The sequence below is a fragment of the Scylla paramamosain genome, chromosome 12, assembly GCF_035594125.1.
Source record: "Scylla paramamosain isolate STU-SP2022 chromosome 12, ASM3559412v1, whole genome shotgun sequence".
NCBI classification, from domain to species: domain Eukaryota; kingdom Metazoa; phylum Arthropoda; class Malacostraca; order Decapoda; family Portunidae; genus Scylla; species Scylla paramamosain.
The window spans coordinates 26632948-26656474 of record NC_087162.1 but is presented as its reverse complement, the minus strand read 5'-3'; the positions used below and the strand labels follow the sequence as shown (position 1 = coordinate 26656474).

Below are 23527 nucleotides of genomic sequence, written 5' to 3'. Positions count from 1 at the left end.
TCACCTGCGTGACTCCCCGCGGTGGCTGAGGTCGCTGGCACTGAATGGCTTAAATATTTTTAGGTTATGTGTTCCACCAATCCGCGCCTCTTGAAGCAGAAAAGCGGGCGGGTCAAGGTGGGGGAGAGGAGAGGTGAACAAAATATAGTGGATTTCATGACTCTTGCGGCTGTCAGGCTCCTGTCTCCAAGCGGCGGTGTCTGAGCGGCGGCACTAGGCATGGCGACACACGCCCAGCCCGCGTGCCTCAAGGTGCTTATGAGAGAGGTAAACAGTTATATATATATATATATATATATATATATATATATATATATATATATATATATATATATATATATATATATATATATATATATATATATATATATATATATATATATATATATATATATATATATATATATATATATATATATATATATATATATATATATATATATATATATATATATATATATATATATATATATATATACTCGTATATAGTGTGCTGTTGAACCCTGAGGTGTGGTGCTGCACCCAGAGGTGTGGTGTTGCACTTGAGGTGTGGTGCTGCACCCTGAGGTGTGGTGCTGCGCCCTGAGGTGTGGTGCTGCACCTTGAGGTGTGGTGCTGCACCCTGAGGTGTGATGCTGCACCCTGAGATGTGCTGGTGCACCTGAGTTGTGGTGCTGCACCCTGAGATGTGCTGCTGCACCCTGAGGTGTGCCGGTGCACCTAAGGTGTGCTGATGGACCCTGAGCCGTGCTGCTGCACCCTGAGCTGTGCTGCTGCAACCTGAGCTGTGCTGCTGCACCCTGAGCTGTGCTGCTGCAACCTGAGGTGTGCTGGTGCACCTGAGGTGTGATGCTGCACCCTAAGCTGTGCCCTCGCGCGGCAGACGGCTCAGGAAGGCTTCGTCACCCACTCGAATTGTCATGGACCGTGACAAACAGTCTCCTTACTCACTGATACTTTAAAAATAACCTAATCCCTAAAGGAATGTGTCGTGTACTGAATCGTAATACTTATCCACTTGCAAATTGTTGGTGAGGAGAAGTTTACTTCTTAATCTCATCTTAATTTCCTTGTAAATACGAGTATATATGTTTGTTTACATTAACTTCTTTGGTATAGTCTGATAAAGAAAAGTCTATAATGCATTCCCAGCAGCGTGTCAGTGTGTCCCTCTGTCCTCAGCTGTACACGCTCGCCTACATCTCCGGCACGCCCGGCAACTACCAGTTCAGCGGCCCCATCGTGATCATCCTGGAGATCCTCAGGGACCACTTCGGCGTCTGGTGAGTCAAGCCTGCGTGTGCACGACAGTTTCCATCGTTGTTGTTGTTGTTGTTGTTGTTGGTGTTGATGATGATGATAATGATGATGTTGCTTTTGTCGTTGATGATAATGCTGTTGTTGTTGTTGTTGTTGCTGACGATAATGCTGTTGTTGTTGTTGCTGGTGCTACTGCTGCCGTCGTTGTCTATATTCGTAGTGCTATGTTGATAAAATACACAATTAGGTACAGCAATGCAGTAACCTTGACTCCTCGCACTGTTGCAGTTTAGACTTCGTCGTAACAGAAGAGCAAGTGTACGGCGTCTCCTTGCGCAACGGCTCCTGGACTGGAATGATGGGCATGGTGCAGCGACACGTGAGTCACTGAGAACCATTGTCCACTGTTTTACATGCTAACTACTTGCATAGTTAACACAGTAATTTTGCCAATGCTGGATGCTTTGGCTCTTGTGAAATGTGGGCTCTTTTTGATAATATACATATTACGATAATACTTATTTTGTTGTAAGGTTATAGCTACAATTATTATTTACTATGTTCTTTTAAGGAGGTGGATTTCAGTGGCATGTTGTTCACGATGAATTACGACTCGCTGAAGGCTGTGGAATTCAGCGAGTCGATCGACACAGACGAGATGACGGCAATGTACATCCGACCCCGCGTGTCGCCCAACATGATGGGCTTCGTCACGCCCTACACCGCCTCGGTCAGTGACGCAGGCCAGTTGGTCAAGCCGTGCATGGTTGTGACTTGTTTGTGGGAAACTTCCATTGAAACATGGAATATGGCTTCGATTTCCCTGAGAGATTTACACACACACACACACACACACACACACACACACACACACTTTACTCTACTTTAGCGAATACACAAGAAACTTTACTCATGCATACTTTTGGTGTGGCGAGAAGAAAGTCGATATGGAAGTAAAGGTTCACTCCTGCAGGTGTGGTTGTTCGTGGTGGCGGCGTGTGTGGTGCTGATCGGAGTCATCATGGTCACTGTCAGGTTTCAAAGGAAGTTTAGCTCGACTCATCTACCTCACCACTCATCTGAGCCAACCACTCGGCAAGTGTTACTGTGACGTGATGCAAGGTGTTGCCGGACGCTGGACTAACACGGCCAGTCTTGCGCATCAACACCTTCTTTCGCGACAAGTCATTGCACACATTACTTCGTAATGAAAGAGGGTGGGGGGAAAATTAACCTAACGAAATACCTAAAAAATGTTTTTCTTAATCCAAGCATACATGTTCACGAGCAGGCGGAGCGTTGGCTCATCTGACATGATCCCGGAGCAAAGCAAGACCAGACGACTGCCCTCAGGTGCCGCGGCGCCGGACGGTGATGTCTCGATCTCTTCAGGGGAAGAGGACAAAGCAGTGTTGACAGGAGCGGACAGAGACTGGCTTTGGAGTCTTGAAAAGTCTCTTCTGTGGACGTGGTCAACACTGGTAGCTCACAGTGAGTAAATACCTCGTTTTCTTCTAAAGGTCCCTTGTGACTATGCACTGACTGCCTGCTGATTCCTGAATGTACTCCACTCATTTACCACTCTACCATGTACTTGTGTGCGTGGTCCAGGTCTCCGTCAGTCCACAAATATGGTGTGAAACAGAGAACACCATCAGCCGTATCACTTTAACCCGTGCCAGGCGTGCCGTGGCAGCCCGTGAGGGGCCTGGTGCGTTGCGTGACGGCCATGTGGCTCCTGGCTGCCTTCATCCTGGGTAACGTGTATCGCTCCAACCTGAAGGCCATGCTCACCATCCCCAGGATCAACATTCCCTTCGACAGTGTGGACGAGCTGGCGGACTCCGACGTACCCACGGCCATTCTCAGAGGTTCCAAGATGCACCAGCAGATAGTGGTAGGACTCGACAGGGCCCGAGGCGGAGATGCATCATGGCAGACAGTGTGTTGTGTATGGACGTCTTGGTGAAGCACAGTTCCCTTCATCACCTTCTTTCTTCGCTGTTGGCGTGAATGTCTGCTGTTGTGAAGCTGGGAGAGAGTCTTGAGTGTGAACGGAGAAGTTAAGCCGTTTTTTTTTTATTTATATATTTATTCATTTATCGATTGCTTTCCGTATCTCTTACTCATTGTTTCATTATGAAGGGACAGGGGTAGACCAGTGTATGCTGTGGTGCCTTGCTGTGGGTGTGTGCGGCCAGCTGTGTTATACCTGACTGGAGTTTAGCTCCGTGGTCCACGAGACAATCGCTTTCTCCCGTGGCCGACAGGGTTAAGTGTGTGAATGATGTGTGTGTGTGTGTGTGTGTGTGTGTGTGTGTAGTGCTTTGTCTGGGCCACCCCGTGTGAATATATATAAAAAAGGTCTATTACTGTACATATTCATCTATTTTGTACATGTGAGGTGCGTGACGGGAGCCTTTGCAATAAGAATCCTTCTCGTCACCAGGTGGCGGAGGACAACAGCACTCTCGGCCGGCTGAGGGACCAGACTGTTTACTTTAACTTCGATCAGTTGTACTCGACGATAGATCAAGTATTAGAGGGGGAAATGGCAGGGATGCACTATCGGAAAGTATTCCCAAGGATATTAAACGATCATTATTCTCGGGTAATGGCATTCCTGTTATTTGCAGTACGTGTTTTTATCTGCTGTCAAAACTTACACTCATTTGTATAATCTCTTGCCTCAGAGTTTACGTGTTTCGTGTACTTGTTTGTACGTGTACATGTTTTTCTTTGGAGTATCAAAACTGACACTCGTAACTATCGTCCCCTTCCTCAGACTGGGGAGTGTGGTGCCTACGTGCTGTCTCGGGGCTTCCTGGGACCCTCCAGCCTCTGTATTATATTCCCGAAAGGATCGCTCCTTAAGAAAAAGTTCGATCCAGTGTACGTATGCATCAGTGAACGTGTCTCCTTTTCCTTTGCATTAATTGACTCCCGAGTGGCGCTTCGAAGTCTGGCGTGGATATTTACTTGTTTCTGTGGGGCTGTGTTTGTGATTATCCCGAGGGAATGTCGAGTGTTATGCAATTCCTAGCTTCTCTAAACGCTTGGCTTTAGTTGTGGATTTTTTGTAGCCCTGACAGCAACTCAGATTTCCAATAGTTTCAACTTATATTAACATTCCCATGGAAACATTATTCATAAGCCTGGAGTGTGACTTTCTTTACTTCTTTGTTGTTGTTGTTGTTGTTATTATTATTACCGCTTTACTACTACTACTACTTTTACTACTACTTTTACTACTACTACTACTACTACTACTACTACTACTACTACTACTACTACTACTACTACTACTACGACTACCACTACTACTACTAGTACCACTGCACCTGCTGCTGCTGCTACTACTACTTTTTTTTTCCCCTTTTCTTTCCCTGCAGTATCCTGAGGCTGAAGGAGTGCGGCCTGCTGGCGAAGATAATGACCAAGGGCTATGTGAACGCCACGGAGTGCCTTAAGCCACTCACCTCGATGGTCGCTCCCTCACACCGACCGTTGCAGTTTCTGGACTTCTACGGCATCTTTGCTGTCTATGTTGCTGGTAAGACGTGAATGTTGCTGTGCGTTGTGGTGGCGCGGTGCATTCAAGAGGCAGAGGAATGCGGCAGCAAACACATGAACTGCAATCTTTTTGTTAGTTATTGTTCCATTCAGGAATGATTCTGGCTGGCACGACATCCAAACACGGGTGTTATGGGTGTGTGGTGGCGGGGCGGTGCATTGAAGTGTTAGTGGAGTAGAGCAGCAAACAGATGCACTGCAGCAGTTTCATTATGGACAACACCTAATTGTACCGTGAGGAGTGATTCTAGCTGGCATAACGTTCCAAACGTGGGTGTTGCGGGTGTGTGTCGTGGCGCGGCAGTGCATTCAAGAGGTAATAAAGTAGAGCAGCAATCAGATGAACTTCAGCCATTTTGAAATTAGAGGCAGCATTTGTTTGTCTCAACAGGAGCGACTTTGGCTGCCATGGCATTCCTGTGGGAGATGACCAGGGGCTGCGGCGGGACGAGGCGCGGCGCAGCGGAGCCCCTTTGGACGCCGATGCTGCCAGCCAGCGGGATCATATCGCTACTCCGACTTGCCTGAAACTTGTGATTTTTTAATTTTTTTATTTGTGAGTAACGTGCAGGCTATAAATTCATGTCTGTATATTCTGTGTGTGATTACTTCCCTGATTTCTCCGAGGCGGCAACTAACAAGACCATTTAGCCGAGGTGAGGGTGACAGCAGGTGTGTGACTGTTCTGTTATTATAGTTCTCTGGAATATGAGGAGGTAGGTTGATATTATCAGTTCAACCTTTACTCTTCCACTCACAATCTGCGGGCTATTAATTACCTATCAGTTAAGCCTTTGCTGTTTCATTCATAATCTACAAACAATAATAAACATCAGTTCAGTTCTTACCCCGGCACTCTCAGTCCTAGGCAATAATCATCTATCACTTCAACTTTCACCCCTCCACTCACAATCTACAAGTTCTAAGTATCCACCAGTTTAATTTCGGGCGAAGCCTGACTAGGGGAGTGTTACCGCCGAGCGGGTGCAAGAAGTTGTTGTGCAAGCGAGGTTGTTAATGAGAAGGGGAAGGACTTGGAGTTCAGGGCGTGGGCCAAGACAAGGCCTAGTCTGCGTTTTTCTTGTACGGCTGGTGTTGATGTGGTGTTCATGTAAGGGGATGAAGGATGCGTGTTATGACGTAAGGCCGATACGAGCCTGACTTTATCACCGTCTTTAATGGATAACGATAAGCAGTGTAGGAAGTAACCGAGGACGATAAGTACACATTACTGAGGACACTCGTGCAGGAAGGACGTGTGTTGCTGTAAAGAACAGACCTAATAATATAACCTAACCTAACCTAATGCTGTGACGGGTGGTTTGAAAGACATCTTATGCAGCCACGGCAAGTCAGGTCAGTATACGTGAGGTCATTTGGCTTTATTGTTGTGCATGTACTACTCTTCTCTTTATTGCACATCCCTAGCTTTGCGTATTGTCACATTTATGTCTGTGTCCATTACATGACATTTTGTAAACTGGTTTGCTGTAATTGTGCACGCGGTGTAGTTTAGCACGTGAACCTTTTTGTTTTCATCTCTTCCTTTCCTTCTGTCTCTCTCTCTCTTTTTTTTTCTTTTTAACCTGTAAATATCAGACAATCTCACATCCACGTAATAAATAGAACACCCACATGGTTGTTCTCCCTTCAGTTATGTTATATAAGAAAGAGTAGCGCCACACGGCGGAAAAATCTCTTTAAGACGAGAACGCCTTGCCTTTCATTACTGCAGCTTCTCCAGTTACCTAGACAAATTTGCAAGGACACTCTTGATATGGTATGTCAGTGGAAATAATCAACATCTTTGTGATGGCAGTTCGCTCATGACTGCAGTGTTACTACCTCCACACCACTGAGTTACGGGTGGATGAATACCAGTATGTTGACTATTATTCGCGAAACATGCATCCGTTCCTTATTAACACGTACTTTTGCTAACGTGAATTCTGTTTAGCATCAACTGTAGTTTTATAATAACTCCGAGGCATTATAGAATTGCCATCGTGTTCGAATCTTTACAATGCTCCGAACTTATGGTTTGGACCACTACGTGCGTAGCAAGGGAGGTCAGAAGGCCAGTGAGGGAAGATCAGCCAGGAGGGAAGGACGCTGATGCGCTCACGCACTGCTCCGCATCTCGTGTTTCCTGGTATAAATCTGCTACAGCTTGCCGCGGCCTTGCCTTGCCAGGGTGAAGAAGTTGTGCATGTCAGCAGGTAACCAGGAACTGATGAACGATGAGTGATTGACGTTACTGTCATACACCCCTCCCTTCTCTCTCTCTTCCAACCCCCATCACTATCACGCCCCAGTAACTTCTATAACTTCCCATCCAGAGTAACTTCCTCTGTCCCTTCCAATAACTTCTCTATCCCCCACAAACATCGCACCTCGTTGACTTCCTCAATCCTCCCCACCTTCGACACCGTCAACCCTGAGAATTTTCTGACAACCCCCCTTTTTCCAATGACTTCTTTTACAATACCCAGTGACTCCTCCATCTCTTCAACACCGCTTCCCCAATAGCTTCTACTCTACAACACTGCCCCTCTACTCTGCCTTGCGAACGGCGACTTTTCTTCTCTTCCCGATGATAAAATGGGAGTGAATTACGGAATATTCTTGTGTGAGCAATTTGAATCTGTCCTCTTCGGCATCCTTTACTCATATTATCGCATGTTAAAATTTCCCTTGTTCATATTTTTCTCCTCCGAATGTTAATATGGACTAAACTGCGAATGTATGCATGCGTGAGTGTTCGCGTGTGTGTGACTGAAAGGTCTCTACTCTTAATTGTGGACTAAAGTGTTCGACTTGTCAATGGAGTTTGTGTAATTTTACCACGTTTGAGCTTTGTGTTGTCTTAAAACTGTGATCATTAAGTCCTCTATCCGCGAGGCTGCGGCTGAGTGAGTGGGTGGACGGACAGGCGGGCAAGCGAGCGGGCGGATGTGTGTGTGTGCGCGCGCGCGTGTGTGTAGGTGGGCGGGCGACCATGTGGTGTCCTGGGCCGGCCGTGACTCGGGCAGTAGAGACACGAGGCGCGAGTGGGCTAATAATGGCTGCATCCTCCCTTCGAGCTCAATTTGTCATGATTTATCTCTTCATTGGAGGGAAGAGTCTCGTTGTGGGCACATTGCTCGGTCATTTGTATGCTCTATTGCACTAAATACTTTAGAATTTGCACATTCTAGTCTTTATATATTTTATTTAATTTTTATTTAGATTGCCTGAAGCTTCGTAAATTTGCACGTCTTTATATATTTTATTTAAATTTTTATTTAGATTGCCTGAAGGTTCGTAAACAGTGTTGGGCATCGTTGGGCATCATTCCTAAGTTAACTAACTCCTTGGTAACCTGGTGACTGAAATACTGTGCTCAGTAAAAACAGTCGAAGTTGCTTCGAGATTATACTATAAATGGTGTTTGATGATTGATTGGAGTTAGAAAATGCTTGGTTCAATGCAATATGTGGAAGAAAAAATTGATTGGAGTTAGAAAATGCTTGGTTCAATGCAATATGTGGAAGAAAAAATAAAAAAAAATAAGTATATAATTAATTATAAGATCACTGAGAATAATTGCGTCATTTTAGCAGCGCACCGTATATAGCAGGCACATGACAGTAGTTGTTGAACGATCAATACTCTCTCAGGCAGGGATGGCACCATCACGGCGGCGGCGTCCTTGCTGGCTTAATTCCCGCCGTAGAATCATCCCCTCGACTCCGCCAGCTACACGGTGAGTACTGAGTCAGCCGTACGATTTAGTGGCGACTGATTGGCGATTATGATGTGCCTGGGGCGTGAAATGACAATAATAAATCTGGCGATCGATTCTTCTTTCATATTAAGAACAGTTCAGTGATCATCATCGATTTAGTATTATTATTAGTGCCTACTAATCCAGTATGGAAGCGGATGCGCGTGTCCCAGCCTCGCGGCGTTTTAAGGAATAATAATAATGGATCAATTGCAGTGTTCGTAGTGAATCTGATGCATAATCACAACAAACAAACACACACCCTCTCCTCCCTGCACTGGTAAGGAAAATTGCCCCTAAGGCACTTTTTTTCTAGAATTCTTGGTCAGACGCTGCAGAGTGGGTGGTCTCTGTCAGTCAGGTATTGATTGTTGTTACTGGGATTATTTTAATTATTTTAAGCAATAAAAGATATGCGGGGTTGGGGGAACCAACAACATTGACAAAAAAAATATTTGACAATTTTTTTTTATTCCATTCCATCATCCGTTTTTTGTGTTATGTCCTCTTGACAGAATGTGTGAATGGAATCATCTAGCGCGTCCTGTGTGGAACCGACAACCGTCTCTTCCGGTCAGCGGGGGTCACCTGTCTAGAAGAAAAAATCGATCGTCGATCATCTAGCGCGTCATGCCTGTGTGAACCGCGATGCAACCGTCTCTTCCGGTCAGCGGGGGTCACACCTGTCTAAAGAAAAAATCATAATTTTAGATGAGGGGGCATGAGAGGGGCTGGGAAAATAACTAAAAATGCTCTTCTCTCTCATCCATTGAACGAATCTCGTCGCCGTTGAGTACACACACACACACTTATGAACTAACTCTCTCGTATCTACTACTACACACCAGCCATTGTGGTGTTTGTGTCACATCATGAGGGAGGAGGGGAACTGCAGCAGATCTGAAAGGAAAATGGGATCTCACCATTCATTGTTGTTGTTGAATTTGTTCAAATATATATATATATATATATATATATATATAAATTTAGATTGATTTCATCATGCAGTTTTTATAAAACTGCAATGCAGTTTTTATAAAACCAATGCAGTTTTTAAAACTGCAATGCAAGTTCAATGCAGTTTTTAAAACTGCAATCTTTAAAATAAACTTTTTTATTTTATAAAAAAAATTATTTTGCTTTTTATTTAAAAAAAAACGAATGAGAATATAAAATAAAAATTTATAAATTTTTGCTTTTTATTTTAAACCGAACGAAAACAAAAAATCTTTTTCCCCATTTCGATCGAGTAATTAATTCATTCATTCATTCAGTCAGGTAAGTAAACTTCCCCTCACGTTCAGAGTCCGGCGGTGTGGTTCAGCGAGGGGCGGCTCACGCGTAGAGGGCACAATATCAACAATGTCTTCCCTGCAGCTGCCTCCTGCTTTCTCACCAGGATGGATGGATCTACAAGAAATTAATAAATAATAAAAGTACATGAATTATCATTATAATTCAACTTTATAAATTAATAAATAATAAAAGTACATGAATTGAATTATCATTAATTCAACTTTATAAAATTATATAAACTTGACCCAGCCAGAAAGTGTGAAGTTTATTACATTCCAGCTCTGACGACCCAGCCAGAAAGTAAGTGTGAAGTTTTTACATTCCAGCTCTGAGAAGGGGCACACAGCGTGGTAGAGGACAAGCTCGTTAACAGAGGTAAAGCTCGTTAACAGAGGTATGATGTATATATATACACACTTACAACAAAAATACACGAGTACAAGGCACTACTGGGAGGGTGTTGTGAAGGCAGTAGTAGTAAGTCCGACTGAGGGGAGGCTGGCACCGCTGGACTCGCCTTTCGTATTCTCGTGCTTCTCTGGTACTGCTTGGCGATGCTCGGTGCAGGTAGAAGCTGCCTGGAATACGGAAACCCTGGTTAATAATAATAAATAACGCGCGTGTGGGGGCAAGACTGACCAGTGCTGACCAAAACACTCCAGCCAGCCGTCCGCCCTCTCCTCAGCGCCACCTGTCACTGCTCCTCAAACCCACACACCGCTCGCGTACACCCACACAAGTTGACAGCGCGCACACCCACACAAGTTGACATGTTATTATATGATAATTAGAATATAAATTTCCTCACTCCCCTTTCTCCACTCCATTCCATTCCAGCTACGTACTTATGAACGAAAACTTCACTCACTGCTGCACCATGTCACGCAGCAAACACGAACCAGCGCGGGTTAGGCTCAACTAAAATTCTCTCGATTGTTTCTCAAAGCCATAATGATGATTAGCAGGGTTTTCAAGGATATTTTCTCTTGTTACTAACTAATATGTCACTAGAACCGTAAGAACACCCTTGAATACCTGTCACTTCTACTAGACCCTTTTAAAAGCATGTTATTCTCCTGTTACTAATGTTGTATTGTTAATTTGTCACTAGAACCGTAAAAACACCCTTGAAAACCTCTGCAACTACTGAGAGAGAGAAAAACACACAATGCATTTATAAACCTTCAAATTTCCCGCACTTTGAACATTTTCCCAAATGTTACAGGATGGAGGGCTTAAATACCACACGGAGGGGGGGGGGTGGAAAATCCTTTGGGATGCTTTAAGAAGGAACAGTGAAGTGAAGGTCAATCATGGCCATCCATTACTCGTTACGTATATGTTTAACTCAGACATATGTAAATTATCCATCTAAGCTTTCACGAGCTGCTCTAAAATCAATGTTGTTCATTTACTAATTGTGATATAGAAAAAAAGCCAGTCAGTCTTGACTGCTTGATCTCGAACCTTTAAAATATACCAAAGACTCCGAGTTGCTGCCCAGTCGCTTCATTGACGAGGGAGGTCACTGGAAATTGCGTTGGTAGATTTAATAGCGCCTCACCAACTGTCACGGCGTAAGATTTAACATTACTCGTTCAGGGTTCAACACCTCTCCTCGTCACTGCTAATCCTTCACGTCAACACTCCCACGTCACTTAATCCTTTACAACTCCCTTGCCACTGCAATCCTTCACGCCAACACAATGCAGATCACGCATAAGAAAAATAGTTTTGGAAGCGTTCTTATAAAAGTTGTCGGGACTGACTTCTAATCAAAGAACCTGGTTATAGGACATAAAATGTAGATTGCATTTAACATAAGGCAGTCAGAAAAAAAAAAAAGTTCACTCAATCTATTCCCTCAATCACGGAAATAAAACATACGGCAGTCAAAACAAAAAAAGGAAAAAGCTTCACTCATCTGCTATTCCCTCAAACCACGGAAAAAAAAAAAAAGTAAACGGCACTGCAAAAGCATCTTAATGGCATTGTGAAATGTCAGCCACTCTCATCTTTGCTCTATCCGTAGCACTACGTAGCTTTAACTTCGCAACCATCAAGGAACAACATTAACACGCACTCACCTTTCTTCTGTCACTGCTACAGCTGACTGACTCCTGTCCTTTCCCAGTCGCCGCTTCGCCCCGTCTAGTCGCGGCTGTGAGGCGGTCAGTGAATAAAACTACTGAGACTGCTTCGAACAACGCCAGGAGAGTTTGACGGTGGTTATGCATGTGAACTTTAAGATAACATTGATTTTATTGTTATGTTGAATTGACTGCAATATATGGAGTCAAATTCATAAGATGCAGAGGACTGTTAAGTTACAACATACGTTCAGGATTACAGAAATGTGATGATAAATTGTGTCAGTGTTTCGCAGCGTTGTGGTGTGGGCAGCTTTTAATATCTATTTATCTGTCTATCTATCGATCTACCAGGACGGCAATACCACACGGGGTAGCCCACACAAAGCACCACACACACACACACAAACACACAATCATCACATTTTTAGCTCAGTCGGTCCCTGGTGGAAAGGCATATAGTCTCGTGGACCACCGTACTGCACCCTTAGACAGACAGACAAAGCAAAACACTGCATTAATTAATATACAGATGTGAGATAGTTGCTGATGTGTCCTGGTATCACAAGAGGAGAATTTATTTCTTGCACCAATCATGTGTTGCAAAACGAAAGATGGAGCAAAGAGAGGGGAGTGCGGGGAAGAGGCAAGGCAATGACAGTGGAATGGATCGTTTCTGTGATTAGTGGTTAACGCTGTTCCATGTTCTATTTATTATCTGTTTATGTATTTATTTATTACTAGGTGTCATGAGAATGCATATCACAACGCAAGCTATATTACTTACTCAACAAGTTTCATATACACACTAAAATACATCTATTAATCTATCTATCTATCAATCTGTCTATCTACCTGCCTATCTATCATTTTACTTAATTATCTATCTATGCATTACATTTTAAGATAATCAGTACTTGTTGTCTGCCTCCATGTTCAAATCACCAGCTTCAGTCCTGTGTTGTGCTGGACAGTGACGGTTCAGAATAGGAATGTGATGTTCAAGTACAGCAGCTACCACGCCGCGAGCTAAACATGTGACCAATACGTCTCCTCATCACCTTCACATGCCTGACAACCTGCTTACTCTCCTGCTGGTCTCTCAGTCTTTCTTACATATCACACCTCGGATTAGCATACTGTTTCATAAAGTGCTCCCATAAGTGCTTTCATAAGTGTGCTCCCAGTGGTTTGAGTATTAGATGAATTTTAGATGAAAACGTCTGTGGCCTCGTAGCTTCCTACATCCCTGCTTTTGTGGCACCGATTTTTCCTCGTTTTTGACTGACACACACCGTACTGAAATGATTATTCAGTTGGTTATTAACCTTTTTACTGCTATAGACATCCTTCGTTAACCTCAACTACATTGTAAAGATTGTTTGGGTGGAGGAGGAGACAAAATAGAGGATAGGAAGTAAATTTTTTATCTATATAAATATTTAAGGGAGTTTATCGCAAAAATGTGTCTGAAGAGTTGTTGATGATTAAGGTCAAGCAGTAAATGTTAAGGAGACTCGTTCCTACCACATAATTTTCCAAGACTCCGTAAGTATGCTGCTTTGAATCTCCTTGCTTTTAATAGTCTTATAGAGCAGGAGGAAAAGCAACTCATAATGAAGGATTCGCCACATGAACAGTACTAATAAAAGGAGTTCGGAGGATGAAAAGTTTAAGAGCCAGTAGTGTAGAATATAACCACAAAATTACCTGTACCATGGACGCGCCGGTTGAAGGCTCGATGAACTGCTAGTGTGTTGTTGAAGGCTTCGTTTTGTTAATGGAACTGCCTTCTCTCACACTGGGTTCTACAAGTGAGTTTCATTACATTTCATGCTGCTTCTTCATTTATCTTTTTTTTTTTTTCCTTCCTCCAGAAACTTGAATTGCTGCAAAGGAGAACGTCCGTACTTACCAGCCTCCTCTGCCAGACTCCGCCAACCAGCGACATCATGGTTTGTCAGCTACTGATGCCTGATGTCACTGGCGACCTGAACTCTCTCTGGCATGATACCAGGGACCGCATGGCATGAGAGGCGCGCAGCGGCGGGCCCACGCTGGAAATAGGTAATTTACGTACTTGTGCTTACGTGCACACTTCGTTGCTAAATTAAGGAACCTAATATCTATTGTTGTGGAAACTCTATACAGATCATTCAAACCAGATGTGCCTAATACTCTGCTTATAGAGGGAAAAAAAAAAAAGACCTAATAAACTACAAAATTCAACGTTATTCCTGATACTTGATAAAGTATCTGTACTGTACAGTGCGATGAGACACTACACATTTCTTATTTAGTGCCACAGTTTGTTCTTAGCAGTCAAAGCCCACACGTGGCGAGGCCCCGCCCTGGGAACAAGCCCGGTAACGACCGACACGTGGTGGCGGCATGTGACGCAGCACGCCCTAGTATGTACAATAAGCAACCCCGTGACATAGAGCAAGGTTCTCTTCAGACTTATGGTGCAGGAGCGTGTGTAGCCAGAGACCACGCCTGACCGTGACTCGCAGCACGGCGCGTAACAGCCGGGGATGAAAGCTGTACATTTGAGACCATCACTCTCTGCAGAGGTGCTGTTTATTTTCAGCTTCATAAAAAATGGTACTAAAATAACCTACTTTACCAGGGCACAATGAAGGAATGTGTATATATATGAAAACATTTTATCTTAAAATAGAGTATAAAAAGTAATGTCTAGCGTACAGTGTTTCCCGGGCGCATCGCCGAGGCGTGTTACATGACTAACTCTAGACAGGGACTCGACCCGACCGTCCGCTCACCGCCCGGCGCGCTGGTGGCAGCGGCAGGCCTTGACCCGTGAGCAGCGGAGCCGCCGGGCCCCCACCCGTCCGCACCCTGAGAATGTAATGTGGCGAGGTTGACATGGCTGCCGCACACCGCTCCCTTCCCTTAGCCATGTGAGGCGTCACCCGGTGGAGCACACGCGACCCTCAGGTAATAGCACTACTCAGCCCACCACGGTGACGCCTGAGTCCCGCGGATCCTGCGTGCGTGCGAGCAAGCCTTACACGACAGTCTCCAGATCTTGCAGGAGGTGCGGCGGCGGCGGGTCCTTGTGTCGGGGGAGGCGGCGACGAGGCCGACGGTAGCGGCGGGACAGCGGTTCTGGGCTGGTCGAGTGGGAGGATTCTTGAGGCGCCTGCTGCGGGGGAGGCGGCGGCATGCGAGGGCCACGCGCCTGCTGGTGCCTCAGCCATGCTGTCACATAATCATGCGAGCCGGGGTGCAGCTGCAGCAGGCGTGCCATGCCTGGGCCTCGACCCACCGGCCACGTAGTGTATGTGGAGTGGGACTCAGCCGATGCGGAGCTCAGCGTGTCCGCCGTAGCCGTGACTTCGGTGTCGGAGGGGTAGTCAGTGCTGGAGCCCCCGCCTAGGCCCACGCAGGAGCGACTGAGCACCACGCCCGCCACGGAGCCCAGCACCGAGGGGCCTCTGTGGTGGTCTGGGCTCAACATCACTTCCGAAGACTCCAGCCGACCAGGAGTCCGGAGTGAAAGAGCCTCCGTACGCACGGCAAGGGCGTGGCACTGAGTCAGGAGAGGGTCGTGGGCGTGCAGGCAGGCTGCGCACACCACGCGGAACCTTTGTACGCCCCGCACCACCGCGACTCGCGGCGTGGGGTCGCTGGCCGCATGGGCGCCCTCGTGAAGCACTTTGAGGGTGGCAGCGGCGGTGGCTCCGTTCGTCACCTGCACGGCCAGCGAGGGCTCGCCCGCGTCCTGCTGCACGGCCTCTTCATTCAGTGGAGTTTTCTCCACACCTGTTGAAGGCGGCGCCTCTTCCTTCGCCTCCTCTTCCTCCTCGTTCTGCTCTTCAACATCACAATGGCCTTCGATTCCGTCAAACAGCTTACAGTGACAGAAGCCATTCCTGCAGGAGGAGTGAGAGGGCGGCGCCACCCTGGTAGCTGGCGGTGGGGTGAGGGCACCACGGGGATCGGTGGGCGGTCCGGCGCGGCCCGCGATGGGGCGCTGGATGGTGCCGCAAGAGAGCGAGCTAAAGCTGTCCGAAAAGGAGCCGTGGGTCCTGTGCAACACGTCGTACTCTGGCGGCAGCTGCGCGGGGAGCGTGTTGGTGTTTCGGGAGTTGAACGAGCCATTGTCGGTGGAGGAGCGCTCGGACTTGGCGTGTCGTGGAGGCAAGATGTCATGGGAGAAACTGAACATTGTCGGTGGGAGGTGTGTGGCCATGAGCCGCGGCTCTAGAGGCAGGGGCGTGCGAGGCGTGGAGTGAGCCATGGGTGGCAAGTTCTTGAAGGGCGTCACTCCCGCCTGGCCGTCAGCGACGCCCTCGTCCAAGTGATCATCGGGCGCGGCGGCAACGCCTTCCTCCACGTCCTTAAAGTCGATGTAAGAGTTGTTGTGGTGCGGAGCCTCGGAGGAGGCGGGAGCAGCGGGCTTGGTGGGGGCAGTGACTAGTGATACGGCTGAGGCGGGCCCGCCAGCTTTGTCGCGGGGCCACGAGGGCAGCAGCGAGGAGCAGTAGAGGTAGGAGAGCGCCAGGAGTAGCAGTGCCACAGCCTGAGCCGCCAGCAGGGAGGAAAAGATGGCGGTGCGCACCACAGGGGGCGTGCCCTTCCCGGTGGTGTACCACGTGGCGGTGATGGCCACATTCTGGATGGCGGTGATGGTGTAGTAGGCGGCGGGGAGGCGCGGCCGCGCACACACTGTGAAGGCCGAGGCGTCGTCGCGGAACACGTGCCAGTCCCACAGCAGGAGGTAGGCGAGGAAAGCACGTCGAAGAGCTTTGCGTAAGGGGCCGAGAGTCGTGGGTTCCAACTCCTTCTGCAGACTGAGCCACACGAGGGCGGCCAGCCAGTGCACGCCCACCAGCACCCCCGCCCACGTCAGATGAAGGCAGAGCAGTGCCGCCAAGGCCACTGCGCGCGTCCACACCACGCAGGAGGTGGTGACGGCCACCACCACTCGCGCCGCGGCGTCGTGGCTGTGCTCGGAGCCGTGCACGGGGTTGTGGGCGACTTGGGTGATGGTGGGCGGGGTGAGGGAGGAGGGGCGGGAGCTGGGGCTGGCTGTGGTGGCCACGATGATTGTTACCACCGCCGACACCACCATGGCCGCGGCCACCAGCACGCTCACGATGCCGGGGCCACAGCCGCCGCCCACCACGATGGCCACGTGCACCACGAGGAAGGGCAAGGTGTGCACGTGGACTTGCACGAAGCGAAGCGTGCCCAGCTCCGCCACGTCGCTCGGATCGAATGCGAGATGAACCTTGAGGAAGCGCCACAGGATAGACGCCTGCAGGAGGTGCAACAGCCAGCATAGGAGTCTTGCCGTGGCTCGCCCGGAGAAGTCCTGTGCTCGCACCGCCCACACCAGCGAGATGGTGGTGACCAACAGCAGCGGAGCCCCGCCCACGCCCACCTGCAGAAAAATGGCGGAGGATCCCCACACGCCGGGTCGGTGTTCGTGAGCTAGTGTGGAGGCTTGCTGCGTGTCCGCGGCGTGCTGAGTGTCCGCAGGAGCGTGCGGTGCTCCTTGCAGCCTGGCCTGGGCCTCGGGGGAGGGGGGGAGGGGCAGGGCGTGTACCAGAGTGGCGGCCACCATGGCGGCGAGCTCCACCACGTGTGTCAGCAGCAGCACGGCCGCCGCCCACCGCCCGCCGCCCTCACGGCCGCCGCCACTGTTGGAGTTGGCGTCCGCGTTGGCGGTGGTGCTGGATGGGGGCGGCGCTCCTGCCCCTGCCGCGTCCCCTGACACCGTGGGCGGGTCCGGCGAAGGCTGGGGGCGCAGACCCCCGGCCGGGGCAGGAGCCACCTTCATCTTCACATCGCCGGCGCTGGGTCAGAGACTGTCCTCCCGCCACTGCTCCTCGCCTGCCCTGAAAAAGTCAGCCAGTTAACATCACTGCGGCACAAACCAACACTGTCACGTACCACCTGGCGCCTCAACACTTCCCTGCATGGAACAATCATGATGCAGGACTAATCTCCCCCTCGTTAGTAAATACTCTCATTGCGATTCCCGGACAAAATTACCTAACTATTATCATTTCAAACCTAACCTGACCTAACCTGACCTGACCTGACCTAACCTAACCCCGAATTGGCGGGGGCCGCTTAAGAAAGCCCTTGACGAACTAGTATACAATTGGGAAATATGCATCAGAGAGACACCTGCGGCTCATCTGGTGTTTTGTTGCTCCGCCTGGTGACGCCTCAGACTGCTTTCATAATTTACATTTATTTGAGCTACAAAGATTAATGAAGCGTGGGGCCGCGGAGCCGCCTGCTGCCGCCACCTCCAAGCTGGAACAACAGACGCGTGAGACTTTTTTTTCTTCCCCTGCATGTTAGAGACGCAAGTGTTATTGTCATTACCTGGAGGCGGAAACCTGAGAGTCTGTGCGTCTACATTCTTCAGGGAACCGAATCTGAGGACCTGACATCCCACGCAGGGTGACGGGGAGAGAGAGAGAGAGAGAGAGAGAGAGAGAGAGAGAGAGAGAGAGAGAGAGAGAGAGAGAGAGAGAAAATGGTTGCAAGCCAAGTCAAGACAGATGACGCAAATTAAAATCTCGGAAGCGGCAGCGGCGGGCGTCCAGCGGGCCGCGCCGAGCCATGGGCATCTTCCCGCACGAAAGGAACCTGGAAACCTCATCTGTGTAGCTCCCCCCTTTGTTGCCTCAGCGGCGTATTGACGTGTGACCCGCGGAACAATGGGCCTAATTTGATTTCTGTGAAGGGACACTAGTCTACAATAGCGTTGTTAGCCGCTGATATTTCGCGCTCGCTCCCTCCATCCCTTTCTCCGCGACAACTCCTCTCTTCTGCAGAACGTAACGCGGATCTAAGGGTGAGTTCGCCGTGTCCCCAGGAAGATAAGGCCACCGCTGACCCCGCCGTGGTTAAGAGAGAGATAACGAGGTAGAGGCTGTGTGTATACGTAGTGTTGGTGATGGTAGTAGTAGTATATGTTACAGTAATAGTAGTATTAGTACTAGCAGTATTAGTAGGTAATAGAAATAAGAGGAGAAGGAAAAGGAGGAGTAAGAGGAAGAGGAGAAAAAGAAAAAATAAGAAAGATGATGATAATGATGATTTCAATGAAGAACAAGGAGAGAAAATTATAACAATGAAAGTTGAAATGAAGATGAAAGATAATCTTGTTAATCTGTCATTAGAACGATGAAAACACCCTCCCTTCAAAACCCGTGTAACTTCAACTAGAGCCTTTTGAGTGTAGTGGAGGTGGGGCGCAGAAGTGTTTCAGATTATGGCCCACTGAGTCGCGACCGCAGTGTGAGAGCCGCTGTGTAACTAGAGCCTATCAGAAGTAAGAACAAGGCCAGTTCATAAGGGAATGCACAGAGAGGCTGACGGAAGCTGGCAAGTACAAGAGTCTATTAAAAGTAAGTGCAAGTAAGTTTAGACAGTAGAAGACAGTAGTACAAGAAGCAACTAATTATGTATTAGTATGTGGCAGGCAGGGAGAGAAACCCGCCCCTGTCCAACCATAGTGACATCAGTAACTCATCATACACTCCCTGACCTAACCTCTCCCTCCTCTACCTCCTCCTCCTCCTCCTCCTCCTCTTCCTCTCACTTCTTTCCTTCTGCTCCACCTAACACTGAACCACTAAACACTAATGGTCTTTCCCTCCTGTACACGGTTCCAATTCCCAAAGAGAGAGAGAGAGAGAGAGAGAGAGAGAGAGAGAGAGAGAGAGAGAGAGAGTTTAACATTCTATTACAACACACATGAACAAACAACACATGGCAGATCAAGTTGTTTATACATTTCTGTATTTCTGTAGAATACACAGGTAAGGGATGACGAACAATATATGGGTAATAGGAAACACACAGACACATACTCACACACACATAATATCTATAAACACGAGTATGTATATTCACATCCTATATACACATGCACGCGTATCATAAACACTCATATGCACATTTATAAACACTAATAGGGTGTGTGTGTGTGTGTGTGTGTGTGTGTGTGTGTGTGTGTGTGTATAAGTGTAATCAGGGTAGGAGCGTGGCCGGGTTGGCTGGCTGGCTGGTGGCTGGTGGCTGGTCGGTGAGCCAGGCAGCCTATTCAGATGTCAGGCCTCGCACCTTTGTCACCCTTGTACATTGTCACCCTCACCCTCCTCACCCTCGCCATGTTTGGGCCAAGTATGTTAATAGGTGCACCGAGTGAGTTACCTCCCCACCATCCCTCACTCCTTTCTCTCTCTCTCTCTCTCTCTCTCTCTCTCTCTCTCTCTCTCTCTCTCTCTCTCTCTCTCTCTCTCTCTCTCTCTCTCTCTCTCTCATAGTTTTTTACTCCAGTTAAAAGACAATTTCACTTTTTACGAGCTCCAGCAAGAAAAATATACACGACTTGAAAAGGAGATCGCTTCCTCTACTGCATAGAAAAAAAAAAAAAACTTTTCTTCCTTTACCACAATCCATGCTTTCATCTATCCTCACGTCAGGAAACTGCACCTTCTGCTTCAGCATCTCGTCCCTCAGAATGACCTCACCTGATAACACAAAAACACGAGGGAAGCTGCAGGAAGCCATCAAGCATACACGTGGCAGTCCCTGTGTCAAACATGCCTTCTCATTTCCACTTATCACCATCGTCCATAAATCTGCCAAACCTTTTTTAAATCTTCCTAATGACTAGGCACTAATAAACTGATTCAACCCGATGATTGAGTCTATTCCATTCATCTATCACTCTACTTTAAAACTGATTCCTTTTTAGCTCTTTAATTTTTAAACCAATTTTGTCAAACTTGAACACATTATTGCTGGCACGTTCACTTAATTTCCTTCATTTGGTAGGAGACAGGATGAATCAGTGCTGAGATAAGATAGCAGATGACTGGAACTGACTCAGTAATAAGGTTGTTAGTGCCGAGTAGGCTTTTTTTACGTCTTTTGGAATTAATAAGGTACTTATCAACCCCGCAATCCACTCATTTGTCATGCAAACACTTGATACACCGTCTCTGAGTGTGTGAACTATACATAATGTTGTCTCTATTTCTCAAGGACTGAAGCCTGAACAACTCATCAACACAGTCTCGACGCTTCCCTCTCGACCACTCCGGGCTGCTTCTTTCCTCTCCATCTCGGGAATCAGGTATTGGAGTGAATCTGACCATTCTTCCCTGTAGCTTTACTTGTACTTAAGTTCCTCTGCAGTCACATATTGCCTTTGAGTGACGATGATGGTGATGATAATTATAAAAAACATAACATTAATAATGATGATGATAATAATAATAATAATAATAATAATAATAATAATAATAATAATAATAATAATAATAATAATAATAACAACAACAACAACAACAGCAGCAACAGCAGTAATAACGGAAGCAGCAGCAGCAATAGCAACAACAACAACAACAACAACAACAACAACAACAACAACAACAACAACACAATAACCACCACCACCACCATCATCACATCATCCACTACTACCACCATCAGCACCATAACACGAGGAGGAGGAAGCTGAGGAGGTACCGAATCCCCAAGGCCATAGCGGGAATGGAAGGCGAGAGAAGGAGAGGAGAGACGGAGAGACGCAGAGACGGAGAGACGGGCCTCGGAAATTCAACACTTTGGCGATGGCTGCTGCTGCTGCTGCTGCTGGTCCTGCATTCTTGCTCAATTCTTCCAACTGAGTGGACGCGCCCACCGCCTCCCCCGCCGCCAGCCACCACCACCACCACTACCACGCCAGGGCGACACGCAACGCCTGGTCCTGCACGCCACCATTAATTAATAGTCTTTCCAAGTCGTGGGCGTGGCGGTGTGTGTCAGGTGCGTCAGGCGTGGCGTGGCGTAGCGTGGACCTTGGCGTAGCGGACTGTACATCGTCACGGGCTTAACGAGGAGTGACTGCAGGTATTGACTTTCTCTGCTGTTTGGCGGATCATTACTAAGTCACTGACCACTCTGAGACATTTCTTCTTGTTCTCCAGCCACCTCCAGACATTACAAGGATTATAAATTGCACAATCTAATTTTATTCCATTCTTTCTTGTACGTGCTTCTAAAAATTTCATATATTGTTCTTAGTGGTGTGAATTGTTCCTTGTCCCAGTGAAAGAGTTGACTTTTGACAGTCTGCAGCACCCAAGGAGAAACACGATGATGTACTGGTCTCCGCTCGGCTAGCTAACCTGAGCTCTGAGTTGCCTGACCTGACGTGACACAAATCAGAGAGGAAAGTAAAGGAAGCATACCTAAACTAGTAACTGTCGTGAAAGTATTCCTGCCCTGTGCAAGTGACGCGCGTTATTATAATGAGTAACACCGAGAGGTAAGAGAGGTAGGTAAAGTAAGCATACCTGAATAACTGACCAATGTGAGAGGGTGACCATCGAGAGCGAATGATTGGCACTGAGGCTTCGTGACGTCCAGGGCGGGAACGTGGTAACTCACGAAAGCAGTTGCTTTGTTTATCCCGCCTTGAGTACTGATCTGGTGTGTATTCCCCACCAGCCGCGCCACAACAAAATCTTTGGTGTGTGTGTGCCCGCTTGCGCTTGTGTGAGGCCTAGAATTAATTCACTGGTATGATTTTATGACGTGACATGTTTAAATATAAAATGACCGCGTGTGTGCTCCAGCGTGGCAGCAGAGAGGATCGCTCAGCGCTGGCCAGCACTGATGAACACGACTCACATTTAACAAAGAAAATGAGCATTGTCTCTTGGCACAGACGACAGCTAATTACGAGTGTCATTTCAGAGAGAGAGAGAGAGAGAGAGAGAGAGAGAGAGAGAGAGAGTCTGCTCCACTCTCACTTTTCCCTCCCTCTTACCTGTGATTGGTAATCCTCCTCCCGCCCACCGCTTCACCTGTCACTCTGTCTACCTGTCTGTGGCCCCAGTCACCTGCCCTCCTGTCTCCTGCCCCTCCTACCCACCCAACTTTACCTACCTATCTACCTACGTACTATGTCTTTACCTACCCACCCACCTACCTCTGCTTACTTCTACCTACCGACCTTTATCTACCTACCTACCTACTCTCCTCTACCTACCTACTTGTCCATCTAACATGCTATCTACCTATCTACATACCTACACACACACACACACACACACACACACACACACACACAGGTATCTCTCTCGGCGCCATACACGAGTCTCCTCCAGTTACTTATGTTCGTAATCCTCACTATAAACCCCAAAAATTTAAACGTGGGTACTTAATACATTTCCTCCTTTAGCACCCTATCCTTCGTGATATATATAGAGAGAGAGCAGAGGTGGAAACAAGTAAGTATATTAATGCAGAGACAGCCACGTTTAGGCCTGACGACCTTTTGCTGTATCCTTTTACGTGCAGCGGGAAGGAAGCGCATGTGAGGTGAGGTGAATGGCCAGAAGGAAGGAAGGAAAGGGGAGGTGAAGGACAGATGCGCAAGGAAGAGATGGGAGGACGAGGTGAAGGATTAGTCTTACGGAGCAGCGGGGCAGAGGGGAGGCTGAGGTAAGGTGGTGAAGGCAGTGGGGGTGGACGA

The 23527-nt window shown here is 47.7% G+C and overlaps 2 protein-coding genes and 3 long non-coding RNA genes across 15 annotated transcripts in view; 3 read left to right on the top strand and 2 right to left on the bottom strand.

Moving 5' to 3' along the window:
* The first annotated feature begins 100 nt into the window (after window positions 1–100).
* Window positions 101–5426, top strand: LOC135106025 (glutamate receptor ionotropic, kainate 4-like). 4 transcript variants are annotated; one of them, XM_064014804.1, is made up of 11 exons: window positions 101–252; window positions 1183–1283; window positions 1549–1639; window positions 1832–1990; window positions 2234–2355; window positions 2552–2751; window positions 2943–3157; window positions 3710–3895; window positions 4046–4152; window positions 4653–4813; window positions 5225–5426. In XM_064014804.1, the coding sequence occupies exons 1-11, from the start codon at window positions 220–222 to the stop codon at window positions 5359–5361; spliced, it is 1512 nt and encodes a 503-aa protein (XP_063870874.1). In that variant the 5' UTR covers window positions 101–219; the 3' UTR covers window positions 5362–5426. The 4 variants fall into 4 exon arrangements, with proteins under 4 accessions (XP_063870874.1, XP_063870876.1, XP_063870873.1 ...); XM_064014803.1 differs by having other exon boundaries at window positions 111–267; XM_064014805.1 differs by having other exon boundaries at window positions 115–267; window positions 3710–3871.
* Window positions 5427–6895: 1469 nt separating this feature from the next.
* LOC135106021 (uncharacterized) lies at window positions 6896–9256 on the top strand. The gene is made up of 3 exons (XR_010271097.1): window positions 6896–7052; window positions 8493–8578; window positions 9115–9256. It is a non-coding gene; the product is annotated as an uncharacterized LOC135106021 (long non-coding RNA).
* Window positions 9052–13714, bottom strand: LOC135106020 (uncharacterized). 4 transcript variants are annotated; one of them, XR_010271096.1, is made up of 6 exons: window positions 13696–13714; window positions 11983–12056; window positions 10317–10473; window positions 9888–10009; window positions 9445–9499; window positions 9052–9286 (listed from the first exon to the last, which is right to left on the bottom strand). It is a non-coding gene; the product is annotated as an uncharacterized LOC135106020 (long non-coding RNA). The 4 variants fall into 4 exon arrangements; XR_010271093.1 differs by having other exon boundaries at window positions 9898–10009; XR_010271095.1 differs by having other exon boundaries at window positions 9052–9282; window positions 9898–10009.
* Window positions 13715–14633: 919 nt separating this feature from the next.
* LOC135106019 (uncharacterized) overlaps window positions 14634–23527 on the bottom strand; it is an 85582-nt gene continuing 76688 nt past the window's right edge. For all 5 annotated transcript variants that reach the window (XM_064014792.1, XM_064014794.1, XM_064014795.1 and 2 more), the window contains one exon: window positions 14634–17852. In XM_064014792.1, the coding sequence (XP_063870862.1) occupies window positions 15014–17794 (2781 nt within the window). In that variant the 5' untranslated portion in view covers window positions 17795–17852 and the 3' untranslated portion in view covers window positions 14634–15013. The remainder of the gene's footprint in view (window positions 17853–23527) is intronic.
* LOC135106022 (uncharacterized) lies at window positions 19250–21976 on the top strand. Its single transcript, XR_010271098.1, has 3 exons — window positions 19250–19382; window positions 21028–21118; window positions 21337–21976. It is a non-coding gene; the product is annotated as an uncharacterized LOC135106022 (long non-coding RNA).